The sequence below is a fragment of the Hemitrygon akajei genome, chromosome 8, assembly GCF_048418815.1.
Source record: "Hemitrygon akajei chromosome 8, sHemAka1.3, whole genome shotgun sequence".
Lineage (NCBI taxonomy): Eukaryota > Metazoa > Chordata > Chondrichthyes > Myliobatiformes > Dasyatidae > Hemitrygon > Hemitrygon akajei.
The window spans coordinates 120,063,402-120,076,361 of record NC_133131.1 but is presented as its reverse complement, the minus strand read 5'-3'; the positions used below and the strand labels follow the sequence as shown (position 1 = coordinate 120,076,361).

Genomic DNA, 12,960 nt, shown 5'->3' with positions numbered 1-12,960 from the left:
AACTTGTGCTAAGGTAAAAGAACAGACATGATTACAAATGAAAGACGGAATTGGGCCAAGCAGCAGAATGGTCTGCTTCTATGGCCAAGGTTTTGATGTTTTCTGAGCGGGATCAATTTTCTGTATAATATTCATAGAAAGTTGCATTCCCGGAGGCTGAGGGAAATCTATTCATCATCTGGTTTGTCACCACTTACACAGCCAGTATTGGAGTATAAAAGTATAAACTTTAACTATGAAGTCAGTTATTTGCTATGCATGTACTCAATTTAGCAGAATGAAATCTTAGGAATGTAGAGGTAACTAAAGAGCTAAAGAAATGTAGATTAGAACATTGCTTAGTTCTGAGTTTTCCTATTTGCTATGCATGTACCCAATTTGGTAGGAGACTGCAGTCTGAAGATGACAATGGTGTGTTAAAGAAAGGTAGCTAAGCGATGTAGATTAGAACATTGCTCAGTTCTGAGTTTATTATTTTCTATGCATGTATTCAATTTGGTAGGAGACAGAGATCTTAAAAATGTGGAAGACAATGGTGTGTTAATGAGAAGTAGCTAAAGAACTAAAGAAATGTAGATTAGAACATTGCTCAGTTCTGAGTTTATTATTTGCTATGCACAGTGTACGTGCAGCACGTGTAAAATGCAGCTAGAGTTTGCTTTAAAAGCCGCTGTGTCCGAGGATCGGTGGGCAATCAATGACTGTCTCAGCTTTGATTTGCAAATTAAAGTTTAACCCTTCTTGAAGAATCTTCTGCATCTCCTGGTCATTTGTAAGGCACGAAAAACCACGACACCAGCAGCAAGATTTGCAAAGTGCCAGTGGTTTGAATAGGAGAGAAGTTGATGAACTAAATTGCCAAGAAATATTTTGATTTAAAATAGTCTGTAAGTTTTCATTGTACAGTGGATTCTGGTTAATTGGGTTACATCAGGACCAGTACATTTTGGCCCAATTATGTGGCTGTTCCAGTTAATGGAAATAGTCAAAAAGGTATAAAAAAAAGCTAAACTATTGTTTTATTGAGTAACAAATTATGTATTTAAATGAGATTCAGAACAAATTATAATAGTATCAGTACCTCTACAGTACTGTAAAACTATATTAATTCCAAATAGTTAATTCATCCAGTGTACACAATGAACAAAAATAGTGCAGATACTTGGTGCAGATAATGAACTGCCTACATACAATGCTGTTGACGATTATATCTTCGAAATCTTCATTTTCATTGTAACATTCAAGGTGATTGTTGATACCTTCAAGTTCTTTGTAGTTCCTAACTTGTCGAAGTAGTGAAATAATTTCATTTTCACTCCTGGACATTCCTGAATGCTTGAAACTGCAGTGAACAAAACAGTTGCAGATTTATTGCTTATTTCTCATCGGTTATCAGTGACAAAAATCACCGCTTTTTGAACACACACGCAGCTGATGCTATTAGAAAACTGTTCACTGTAAGTACGATGCAGTGTCTAACAGTCACATAAGTACAGGTGACAGACATTAGTTAGAAACAGTTCGGCAACAGTTTCCTGTCTCAATTAAACAGCACAGTGTCCCAAATAAACGAAGGGAATCCCAGCTATTTTTCTCAAGTAGTCTTTGTTTTTTTAAGAGTTGTCCCAACAGGATTTCACTGTGTTGTGATAGCTGTTTTCACAGGGAGAAGTTTACTGGGCTTATATTCCTGCAGTATAGTATACTTGCAGGCAGAGGGTGCATCAGAGCCTAGTTCATAAGATGTGTTACAGTGACACACTGTGAAAAGAATAAGGTACTACAGCAAAAAGAAAATAAATTTAGAACTGCAGACTTTTCCAAAAGTCTCTTAAAAACAATGAATGCCTGGCTTTTTGTATTAAAAATAAGCACTTAAAATTAGGGTTTCCATTATCTGTTATTAATACTGAAAGCTAGACATTCATTGTTTTATTACAGTTTGCAGGGTTTTATTGTCCCAGAATCAGAAGCAGGTTTTTACCACTGGCATATGTTAGGAAATTAGTTTTTTTTCTTCTAGTTCAAATGTCACAGACTATGACCTATCTGGTATAAACTAACTTAACCACCTATTATCAGATGCAGTGAGTTAATGTTATACTTGCAAACTCGTAGGTTTGAATTGCATTTCGATAATTTCCTTACTGTCCAGATGGTTCGAAGGGTTTGCAGGTCCAAATGCAGTAGATGAGATTATTGCTGACATATGATGTGGAATTTGTTGTTTTGTGGCAGCAGTTCAGCACAAAGACTTACTATAAGTTACAAAAATAAATATCATGCAAAAGAGGAGTAGAAGAGATAGTGTTCATGAGTTAGTGAACTGTTTAGACCTACAAGTATCTGGGAGTACAGTTAGACGAGAAGCTAGACTGGACTGCCAACACAGATGCCTTGTGCAGGAAGGCACAGAGTCGACTGTACTTCCTAAGAAGGTTGCCGTCATTCAATGTCTGTAGTGACATGCTGAAGATGTTCTATAGGTCAGTTGTGGAGAGCGCCCTCTTCTTTGTGGTGGCGTGTTGGGGAGGAAGCATTAAGAAGAGGGACGCCTCACGTCTTAATAAGCTGGTAAGGAAGGCGGGCTCTGTCGTGGGCAAAGTACTGGAGAGTTTAACATCGGTAGCTGAGCGAAGGGCGCTGAGTAGGCTACGGTCAATTATGGATAACTCTGAACATCCTCTACATAGCACCATCCAGAGACAGAGAAGCAGTTTCAGCGACAGGTTACTATCGATGCAATGCTCCTCAGACAGGATGAAGAGGTCAATACTCCCCAATGCCATTAGGCTTTACAATTCTACCGCCAGGACATTGGAAAAAAGTTGAATTTCCCCATGGGGATGAATAAAGTATCTATCTATCTATCTATCTAGAAATCTGGTGAAGGGCGAGAAACTATTCCTAAAGTGTTGAATCTTTGGGCTCTTGTGCTAGTTCCCTGATGGTAATAGTGAGAAGAATGCTTGTCCCATTGATGGATTGTGCCCGTGATGCAATTGGCTGAGTCTCCAACTCTCCTATGCCTCTTCTGATCCTGTGCGTTGGAGCGATGCAAACAGTCAGAATGCTCTCAACTGTGTATCAATAGAACTGTGCAAGAGTCTTTAGAGGCATAACAAATCTCCTCAAGCTCCTAATGAAGTAAAGCCACTGACATGCCTTTTTGGTGATTGTGTTAATGTATTAGGTCCAGGAGAAATCACCTGTGATGGTGCCCAGGAATTTGAAGGTGCTTACCCTTCAATGAGGATTGGTCTGTTCCTTTGTTAGCTCTCTGTTATCTAATAAGTGGCATGAGAAAATTCAGCACCATAATACATCTGTGTTTACCGTGATGTATTTTCCATTTCTGGAGCTTTATCCAATGGCAAAGCTTAAGATACACATAAAGAAGATTAATGAAATGGTCATCAAATTTCTTTTTGGGCAGGAATGTGCACTTTGACTGCTGTTTTTAATTGAGTCACATTATTGCATCATTTACTGATGTATTTTATGTTAATGAACAGGTATAAATATTATTGTGTAAACGATTTACTTTAAAATGACTTAATCCCAACTCATTGCTTATTCAAATCCAGATGGGTGGGGGGAATGATAATGAGCCGGGGGCCTGGAGTGTGTAGATTTTTTTTAAACTGAAATCTTTCTTTCCTCTCCAGGTGCTTGGACTGCTGGTGTGGATATTAATAGCTAGTACAGAGTATTTCTCTGTTTCTGCCTTTGGTTGGGTAATGTTTGTGGCAGTCTTTTACTGGGTGCTCACAGTGTTCTTTTTAATCTTCTACATCACCATGGTGTACACCAAGATTCCTCAGATACCATGGACAACAGTGGTGAGTGACCTTTTCTATTTTTTGGCCAATCTCTTCAAGATAATTCCCTTTGGTTTGTAGGTGCTGTGTTGAAGGTACTGATCACTTTGGGGGTGATAGTTTCATGCTGTTACCTTCCAGCTGTACATTGCAAAAATAGATATCCTCCCTGTAGGAAGTTTAAACAGGTGGTTTTATTGAACCTGATTCTGCCTTCACTTACACAGGTGTACATTGGTCAGGGGTAGGATTTCTGCTCAGGTTTCTTTCTCTCTAGCTCAGATGCCCAACTCAACTTTTGTATCCCGATTTCTGTTTTAGTTGAGACTTGTGTATGCTGAGTACAAATGTCACATTTATATAAATGTACACAAAAGCAGTGAAACTCCACACAGACAGCAGTAGAATTCAGTAGTGAACCTGGGCTGTCAGAGGTTATACCATTTACTGGCAGTGCCATTGTGCCATCTCAAAGCAACCATCGTGGGCCAAGAAAAATCACTACTTTGCAGTGTTTTTATGACTTGCTTCACAAGCGTAGTGATCAGAAAAAAAACATCTGTTTCTTTTTGGTATAAATTCGAGCCATTTTCAGAATTACTGCGGATTATTTATTTATGTAACAATACAGCGCGGACTAGACCCTTTCAGCTTTTTGAGCCAAGCCGTCTCAGCAACCCCACAACCCCGATTAACCCTAACCTAATCGGTGGAAAGTTCATAATGACCAATTAACCTACCCGGTACAGCTTTGAACTGGGAGGAATCCGGAGCATCTGGGGAAAATCCATATATTATACTGGGAGGACATTCAGAGACTTCTTACAGAACGGCACCAGAATTGAAATCTGATTATAGGAAGGCAAGGCAGATGGGTTCTTGACAAGTTCTCTACAAGTTCAAATTTAATTGTCATTCAATCATACATGAATAACCATGAATATAGCCAAACAAAACAGTGTTCCTCTGGGGCCAAGGTGTAAAGGACAGTACCAACAGTCATACACAACACAAGGCACATTTAGCAAATATAAAATACCAAGCATATATAACATATTATTAAAATAGTCACACAAAAACAATAGCCCAAAATTCCAGATGCATGACTGTTGCAGCAGTCTGTTGCCAAACACAATACAGCTTGTTTTCTGACGAGCGAACACTGGGGGCAGCACCAACTCCAGCTTGAACGTTGCCCCACACCACCTCCAGTGGAGTACACTGACTCCAAAGCCTCTCTCCTGGGCAGCTGTAAACGGGCGACACCCTGGCTTGAGGCCTAGTCCTCAATAAAGTGCTAACTGCTACAGTACCTTTCTGTATTTCACAATTGCCTCAGTAACTTTTAATGTACATCAGAAGATTATAGATTCAAACATACACCAGATAGATAACAAATACCATAGTGTGGTATTGAGGTGTATGCCATATTCGACGAATGCCTGTTGACACCCAGAAACTTCAGGTTGCTCACCCTTTCCATTTCTGATCCTTCTGTGAGGACTGGTGTGTGTTCCCCCATCTTACACTTTCTGAAATCCACTATCAGTTCTTTGGTCTTACTGACTAAGTGCAAAGTTGTTGATCTATCTTGCTCCTGTACAACCTCTCTTCACCATCTGAAATTCTGCCAACAGTTGTACCATCAGCAAATTTATAGATGGCATTTGAACTGTGCCTAGCCACACAGTCATAGGTGTAGACAGAGTAGAGCAGTGGGCTAAGTAAACACCCTTGAGGTGCACCAGTGTGGATTATCAGTGAAGTGGAGTTGTTATTTCTTATCTGCAAAGATTGTGGCCTTCCAGTGAGGAAGTCAAGGATCCAGTTACAGACGGAGGTACAGAGGCCCAGGATTTGGAGCTTTTTTAATCAGAACTGTAGGAATGATTGTGTTAAATGCTGAGCTGTAGATAATAAACAGCATCCTAACTTAAATATTAGTATTGTCCAGGTGATGTAAGGCCACATTAAAAAGCAATGAGATCGCAGCTGCTATAGACCTATTGTGGCAACAGGCAAATTGCAGTGGGTCCAGGTCCTTGCTGAGACAAGAGATGATTCTAGCCATAACCAACTTCTCAAAGCACTTCATCACTGTAGACGTGAATGCTACTGGGTGATAGTTGTTAAGGCAGCTCACCCTGCTCTTTTGGGGTATGGGTGTGACATTTGCTCTTTTTAAGTGTGTGGGAACTTCCAACTGTAAGTAATGAGGGATTGAAAATGTCTTTGAACACACCTGCCAGATGCTGTCACAGATATTCAGAGCCCTACTTGGTACCCCATTGGGGCCTGTTGCCTTGTGAGGGTTCACCCTCTTGAAAGACTATCTGACATCAGCCTCCGAGGTACATGGTCACCGGGTGTTGCAGGAATCCACCTAGCTGTAGTTTTATTCTTCTTTTCAAAGTGTGCATAAAAGGTTTTGAGCTCATCGGGGAGTGAAACTTCACAGCCATTCATGATGTTAAGTTTCGCTTTGTAGAAGGTAATGGCCTTCAAACCCTGCCAGAGCTGACATGTATCCAATTCTGCCTCAATCCTTGATCAGAATTGTTCTTCTGCTCTCGAGATTGCCCTCCATATGTCATACCTGGCCTTTCTATATAGTCCTGGATTACCAGGCTTGAATGTCACAGATCTAGCCCTCAGCAGAATATGGCTTTTGATTCGGTATGTTCTCATTGGCACACACTTGTCCACACAGGTTTTAATGAAATCAATAGCAACTGTGGCATACTTGTTCAGACTGGAAGGTGAATTTCTGAATACAGTCCAGTCCACCAACTCAAAGTGCTCCTGCACCTCCCTTGTCCATATCTTCTTGGTCCTCACTACTTGTGCTCCAGTCGGTCTTCAGTCTCTGTTTACACTCGGAGTACACCCAGAATGTCAATCCCCCAAAATGATGGGGAAGGCATCGGGTGCAGTTCATGCCCGTTGTACGTCGCTCAGTTTGTCTGGAGCCTGTTTGACCCCTACCTGAGGTGGCATGTACACCGGTATCAAGACGATGGCTGAAAACTCTTGCGGCGGATAAAATGGATGACACTTTATCGTGAGACATTCCAGGTTGGCTGAGCCGGACTGGGACAGAACTGCCAAGTTTGTGCACCATGAGGAATTAATCATAAAGCATACTCCACCCTCCTCTGCCATTGAAAGACTCAGCAGTCTTGGTGGTGAATTAAGAAGTCACTGAGCTGTATCGCTGCGTCTGGAATGGCGGGAGATGTTGAAGTCTCTGTGAAACGTAAAACACAACAGTCTCTGACATCCCTCTAGTACAGCAATCACTCTGAGATCTTTGATTTTGCTTATCAGAGACCATATGTTTGCCAGTCGAATTGTCAGTAGTGGAAGTTGGAACCCTCTTCTCCTTAAACTTTTAATCCAAAGCAGCATCATCTTTTCTGCTGTCCTAAAGGGGAACTGCACTTACGACTGGAGATGGCAAACTGAGATTCATTAACTTTGAGTAGTAATGGATTTTTAAAAATGCCTTAAAACGATGTTACTTGATATATTGTCAATGGCTGTAGCTGTGGAATTCTACTGTAGCAGTTAAAATAGGAATATTTGATGATTTACATCAGAGCTGCTCACAGAAGTTGCCTTCTTGATGGCTCCTGTTACGAATGTGCCGCAACTCTGAGGGGCCGAAGGGTACAAAGTCGCCCCCTCCTTTTTGAGAATCGCAAGATCGCTATTAATTCGGGTCTGGGACCCAGGAAATGAGAGAGAATCCACAAGGTTTGGAATGTGTCCTGGTCTCAGCGAAACAAAACCATTGATAACGGCTATTGTCTCTTGGAGACGGAATTGTGTATTGAGTACTGTACTATTCATTGAAGCCCCTCAGGGGACGACCAGAGTGGGCTGGTTGAGGGATTGCATCATCCCAACCTGATTGACATCTGAGACCCCGTGAGTAAGGATAAAAGAGGGTCTGGGGAACAACCCCTTTAGACGCACCAGGAGAAACGCTGGCAATCCAGTGACAGCGTTTAATAGCGACAGCCGGTGGGGCTCGTGTGCGTCCTCCCTTGCCTGGGTTGGCGGGCTCACCACGGAAGAACAGCTTAGCTAAAGGAGAGGCCACAAGTGAACGGCCACACTAACGAGACTCTGACGGATCGAAATCATAAAAGGAATCGGCAAGTTTTTCTCCAAATCTCTCTCTCTCTCCAACCATTGCAAACCCAGCGGTCCCCAAAGGCTGCAGCCTGCATGAACTGAGTGACTTTTATATTTCCATCGGACAATACATTATCCCCTAGACAATGATAGAGCTTATTTCTTATTGATTATTATTATACCCGCACTTTTAGATTTAGTATTGACGACGTATATTATCTGTATATTTGCATTGATATTATTTTTGTGTATTTTTCCTAATAAATACTGTTAAAAATATTATCATCAGACTTCAACGGACCTCTCTATCTTTGCTGGTAAGTGACCCAGTTACGGGGTTCGTAACACTCCCCGCAAATGAATTTAATCCCCAAAAAAATGTGCAGTGAAGTCAAATAGGGAAATGACATGTACAGAAAATGGCAGGGTGTTAAAAAAACAGTTAGACTTTGGATTCCAAGTTTATAGCTCCCCAAAGGTTAGATAGAGTAGTGAAAAAGGTGTATGGTGTTCTTGCCTTTATAATCAAGGGTAGATTGAAGAAGTCGGTACATTATGTTGCAAGTGATGGGAACAAAAGTATTTAGCAGAGTGAAGTAAGTAAGTTTGGAAGAACAGTCAGGTGGTGGGTGGGGAACCAGGGTAATGAGCACAGTGGGCCATAGTGTGTTTATTTCAGTGCAAAGACTGAAAAAAAGTAAAACAGATGAATTTAGAGTCTGGCTTAGTGCATGGAACTACGATGTTACTGTCATTACAGAGACTTGGTTGAACAAAAAGCAGGACTAGCTTCTCAATATTCCAGAATTTAGATGTTTCAGATCCAATAGAGAGGGATCTGAAAAAGGTGAGAGTATTCCACTATTGATCAGGGAAAATGCTACAGCACTGTTTAGAGAGAACATCCTGAAGGGCTTGTCCAGTGAGCCAATATGTAGTTGCTATTATGGGGTTACACTATGGCCCCCTCAATAGCCAAAAGGAGATAAATGAACAGATATGTAAACAACATATAGAAAGATCTATAAGCAACAGGGAAGGTGTAATTGCTGACTTTAATTTCCCCAGTATAGACTGAATCTCCCTGGGTGCCAGAGGCTTAGATCAGACACAATTTGTTGGGTGCATTTAGGATGTGTTATAGACACAATCCAGCCAGGGAAAGGGCCATACTAGACCTTGTATGGGAAATGAACCTGGCTGGGTGACCATGGAGAGTACTTCGGGGAAAAGTAATGATAAGTTGGTGAGTTTTAAATAATTATGGATAAGAATAATTCTGGACCTTGATGGATGTGGTTGGGACTAATAAAGTTCAAAGTAAATTCATTATCAAAGTATGTAAGTGCTACCTTGAGATCTGTTTTTATTGCATGCATTTACAGGGGAAAAAAAAATACAAAAGAATTTTATGATAAATTATACATAGAGAAATACTGACAATCATTATGCAAACGATGATAAACTGCAAATATAAACTAATACTGAGAACACGAGTTGTAAAGTGTATTTGAAAGTGAATCCGTAGAACATAGCAAACACGAGGAAATCTGTAGATGCTGGAAATTCAAGCAACACACACAAAATGCTGGTGGAACGCAGCAGGCCAGGCAGCATCTATAGGGAGAAGCACTGTCGATGTTTCCAGCCGAGACCCTTTGTCAGGACAGGGCGAGTCCTGACAAAGGGTCTTGGCCCGAAACGTCGACAGTGCTTCTCTCTATAGATGTTGCCTGGCCTGCTGCGATCCACCAGCATTTTGTGTGTGTTGCTCCGTAGAACATAGAATCAGTTCAGAGTAGTGGTTCAGGAGCCTGATGGTTGTAAGGTGATAAATGTTCCTGAACCGGGTGATGTGGAACCTAAGGCTTCGGTACTCGTGTTCAATGGCAGTACTGTGGTGCTTTGGATGGTGCTTTCTTGTAGCATTGCTCCATGCAAATGTACTCAATGGTAGGGAGATATTTGCCTGTAATGGACCTGGTTGTATCCATCATTTTCTGTAGCATTTTCCGTTCCTGGCCATTGGTGTTTCCACACCAGGCCATGATGAAACCAGTTAGGATGCTCTACAACTGTGCATCTATAGAAGACATGCTGAATCTATGCAAAGTAGAGACACTATTGTGCTTTCTTTGTGACATTTGTGTTCTGATCCCTTTGGTTTCTTAACACCAAGGATTTAAAGCCACTGAACCCCTCCACCTCTATTGCTCTTAATGTGGACTGGCTCAGGGACCTCTGCTTTCTTCCTTCTGTTGTTGATAATTATGTCTTTGGCTTTACTGACATTGAGTGAGAAGTTGTTGTTATGGCATCACTCAACCAGATTTTCAATCTCTCTCTTATATGCCACTTACTATAATAGTATTAGGCAGAGGAAAGTAGAGTAGAACAGCTGTTACTGGATAAATCTACATTTGATATGTGAGAGTTGTTTAAAGGCTATCTGGTCAGAACTTGGGCCCAACCCGTTCTTATGAAAGGGAAGGTTGTCAATGACATGGTTCAGGAACCTCAGATGATGCCAGGGCCTTTGATGAATATTAAGTAAGCATGACTGAGATTAAACAGGGAACCAGGAGGGATTAAAGTTTTTTTTACACAGAGTGGTAGGTTTCTGGAGTCCACTGTCAGGGGAAGGAATGGAAGTAGATGCAATGCCTACAAATCATTTAAACAGACATGTCAAACAGGCAAGTAATGGAGGGATATGGAATGTGTGCAGACAGATGAAATTAGTTTGGATTGACATTTTAGATGGCATGTGCATTGAAGGCCATAGGGCCTGTTCCTGTGCTGCACTGTTCTAAATTCTTTCAAATTACTGACTGGGCCATACTTGGAATATTGTGCTCAGTTCTGGTCGCCACATAATAGGCAGAAAGTAGTTGAGCTGAATGGAATTAAGAGGAGATTCACCAGGATATTACCTGGACTGGATGATTTTAATCATAGGGAGAGATTTAGATAGACAGGGATTGTTTTCTTTGGTGAAGAAAACAAAACAGGGTGAGATTAAGGAAGACTTTTAACAGGGGACTTGAAGGGTAACTTTGATTGATGTCTGGAATATATCGCCAGAGCAGATGATAGAATCACTATTTTTAAGAGAGATTTCAACAGGCACTTAAATAGATGAGGCATAGAAGTATGTAGACCTAATCTGGGCTATTGCAGTGGCACAAAAGGTTGTTGTAGATGTGTAAGGCTGAAGGGGTCCTTCCCCTGTAGTACAACTCTGGCTTTAATGCAAAGCTCTGCTAAGAATTATGCCAGATATATACATGATAGTTAGTCTATTGCTAAGTTTGGTAATTTGTTTTTCAACTGCAGGGTTTGAGTTTTAATGCCAGTGCAGCTTTGTTGTACCTCCTGGCCTCAATTGTGGATGCAGTTTCTATTAACCGAGCTGATCAAGGAACAGAAAACTACAACTGCTGGTTAGCTTCCACAGTAAGTGCATCCCTTAAATTATCTTGGTCTTTCTTCCTCCCTCCGGGAATTAATCTGCTGCTTTAGGAATAAACATGAGCCAAGCAGTTTAAAAAGTCAGACTCCTATTGGCAAGCTAAGTGCTGAAAGCAATGTTCAAATAAAGGATTGTCTTTGCCTTTGGGTACATTTTTTTCTGAGATGTGGAGACCATCCATTAAATCGGCAGTGCCAATCCCAAATCATCCCATTAATGGCTTCTGTTTGTGCAAGGCAGTTCTTCTCTTGCTTAGTTAACTTATAGCTGTCATTTCTACACACTCTGCACGGGTGCAATTTAATATCCAAAGGGAGAAAAAATTAAAGTGAAGTAGAATCTACACGTACCTGTGACTTGCAATATGACCCATTGACCTACTAGCCCCCTGCTGTTTCCCAGCATAGCAATCCTGTAAATCTTCATTCTTTCTCCCTTTACCCCTGTAAAATTTTCTCTTCTGTGCACCCGCGAGTAACTTTGATTGTTTTGCCAATTACTCATATTAAGGGGTTATTTTATGGTGGCCAATTAATGGTTTTTGGTAGTAACTATCTTGAGCCCTACTAAACTTAACGTCCATTGAAGCAGCATGTCTTTCTTGTGTTAACAGTACTATTCATAAGTTTGTACACCTCTATTCTATTCAATCAGCACTTAACCTTCCCTGCTCTGAGAATTATTCCACAAATTCCAGGGACAAGGCTATTCTGGATTTAGTGTTGTGTAATGAACAGGATTTGATAAGCGATCTTGAAGTAAAGGAGCCATTAGGAGGTAGTGACCATAATATGATAAGTTTTTATCTGCAATTTGAGAAGGATAGGGGCAGATCAGAGGTGTCAGTGTTGCAGTTGAACAAAGGAGACTATAGAGCCATGAGGGAGGAGCTGGCCAAAGTTAAATGGACGGATATCCTAGCAGAAAAGACAGTGGAACAGCAATGGCAGGTATTCTTGGGAATAATGCACAAGGTGCAAAATCAGTTCATCCCCCGGAGAAGGAAGGATTCAAAGGGGGGAAATAAGGAACAACAGAACTTAATTAAAAAGGCAATATGGGGGAGAAAAAATGAGGTACAAACGCAAGCTATCCAGGAATATAAAGGAAGATAGCAAAAGCATTTTTAGGTATGTGAAGAGAAAGAAGTTAGTTAAGAACAATGTTGGGCCCTTGAAGAATGAATTGGGTGAAATTGTTATGGGAAACAGAGAAATGGCAGAAGAACTTAATAAGTACTTTAGAGCTGTCTTCACTAGGGAAGACACAAGCAATCTCCCAGATGTATGGATGGGCCAAGGACATAGGGTATCAGAGGAAATGAATCAGATTGACAGTAGGAAGGAAACGGTGATGAGTAGACTGATGGGACTGAAGGCTAACAAATCCCCAGGTCCAGATGGTCTGCATCCTAGGGTACTAAAGGAGGTAGCTCTGGAAATTGTGGATGCATTGGTAATCATTTTCCAATGTTCCTTAGATTCAGGATCAGTTCCTGAGGATTGGAGAATGGCTAATGTTATCCCA

General features: G+C 41.1%; 1 protein-coding gene across 1 annotated transcript in view; it reads left to right on the top strand.

Moving 5' to 3' along the window:
- The window catches only part of cmtm8b (CKLF-like MARVEL transmembrane domain containing 8b), a 70,090-nt gene that overhangs the window by 54,115 nt on the left and 3,015 nt on the right, over positions 1 to 12,960 (top strand). Inside the window, exons 2-3 of the mRNA XM_073054484.1 lie at positions 3,669 to 3,842; positions 11,298 to 11,417. Of these exons, the coding sequence (XP_072910585.1) occupies positions 3,669 to 3,842; positions 11,298 to 11,417 (294 nt within the window). The remainder of the gene's footprint in view (positions 1 to 3,668; positions 3,843 to 11,297; positions 11,418 to 12,960) is intronic.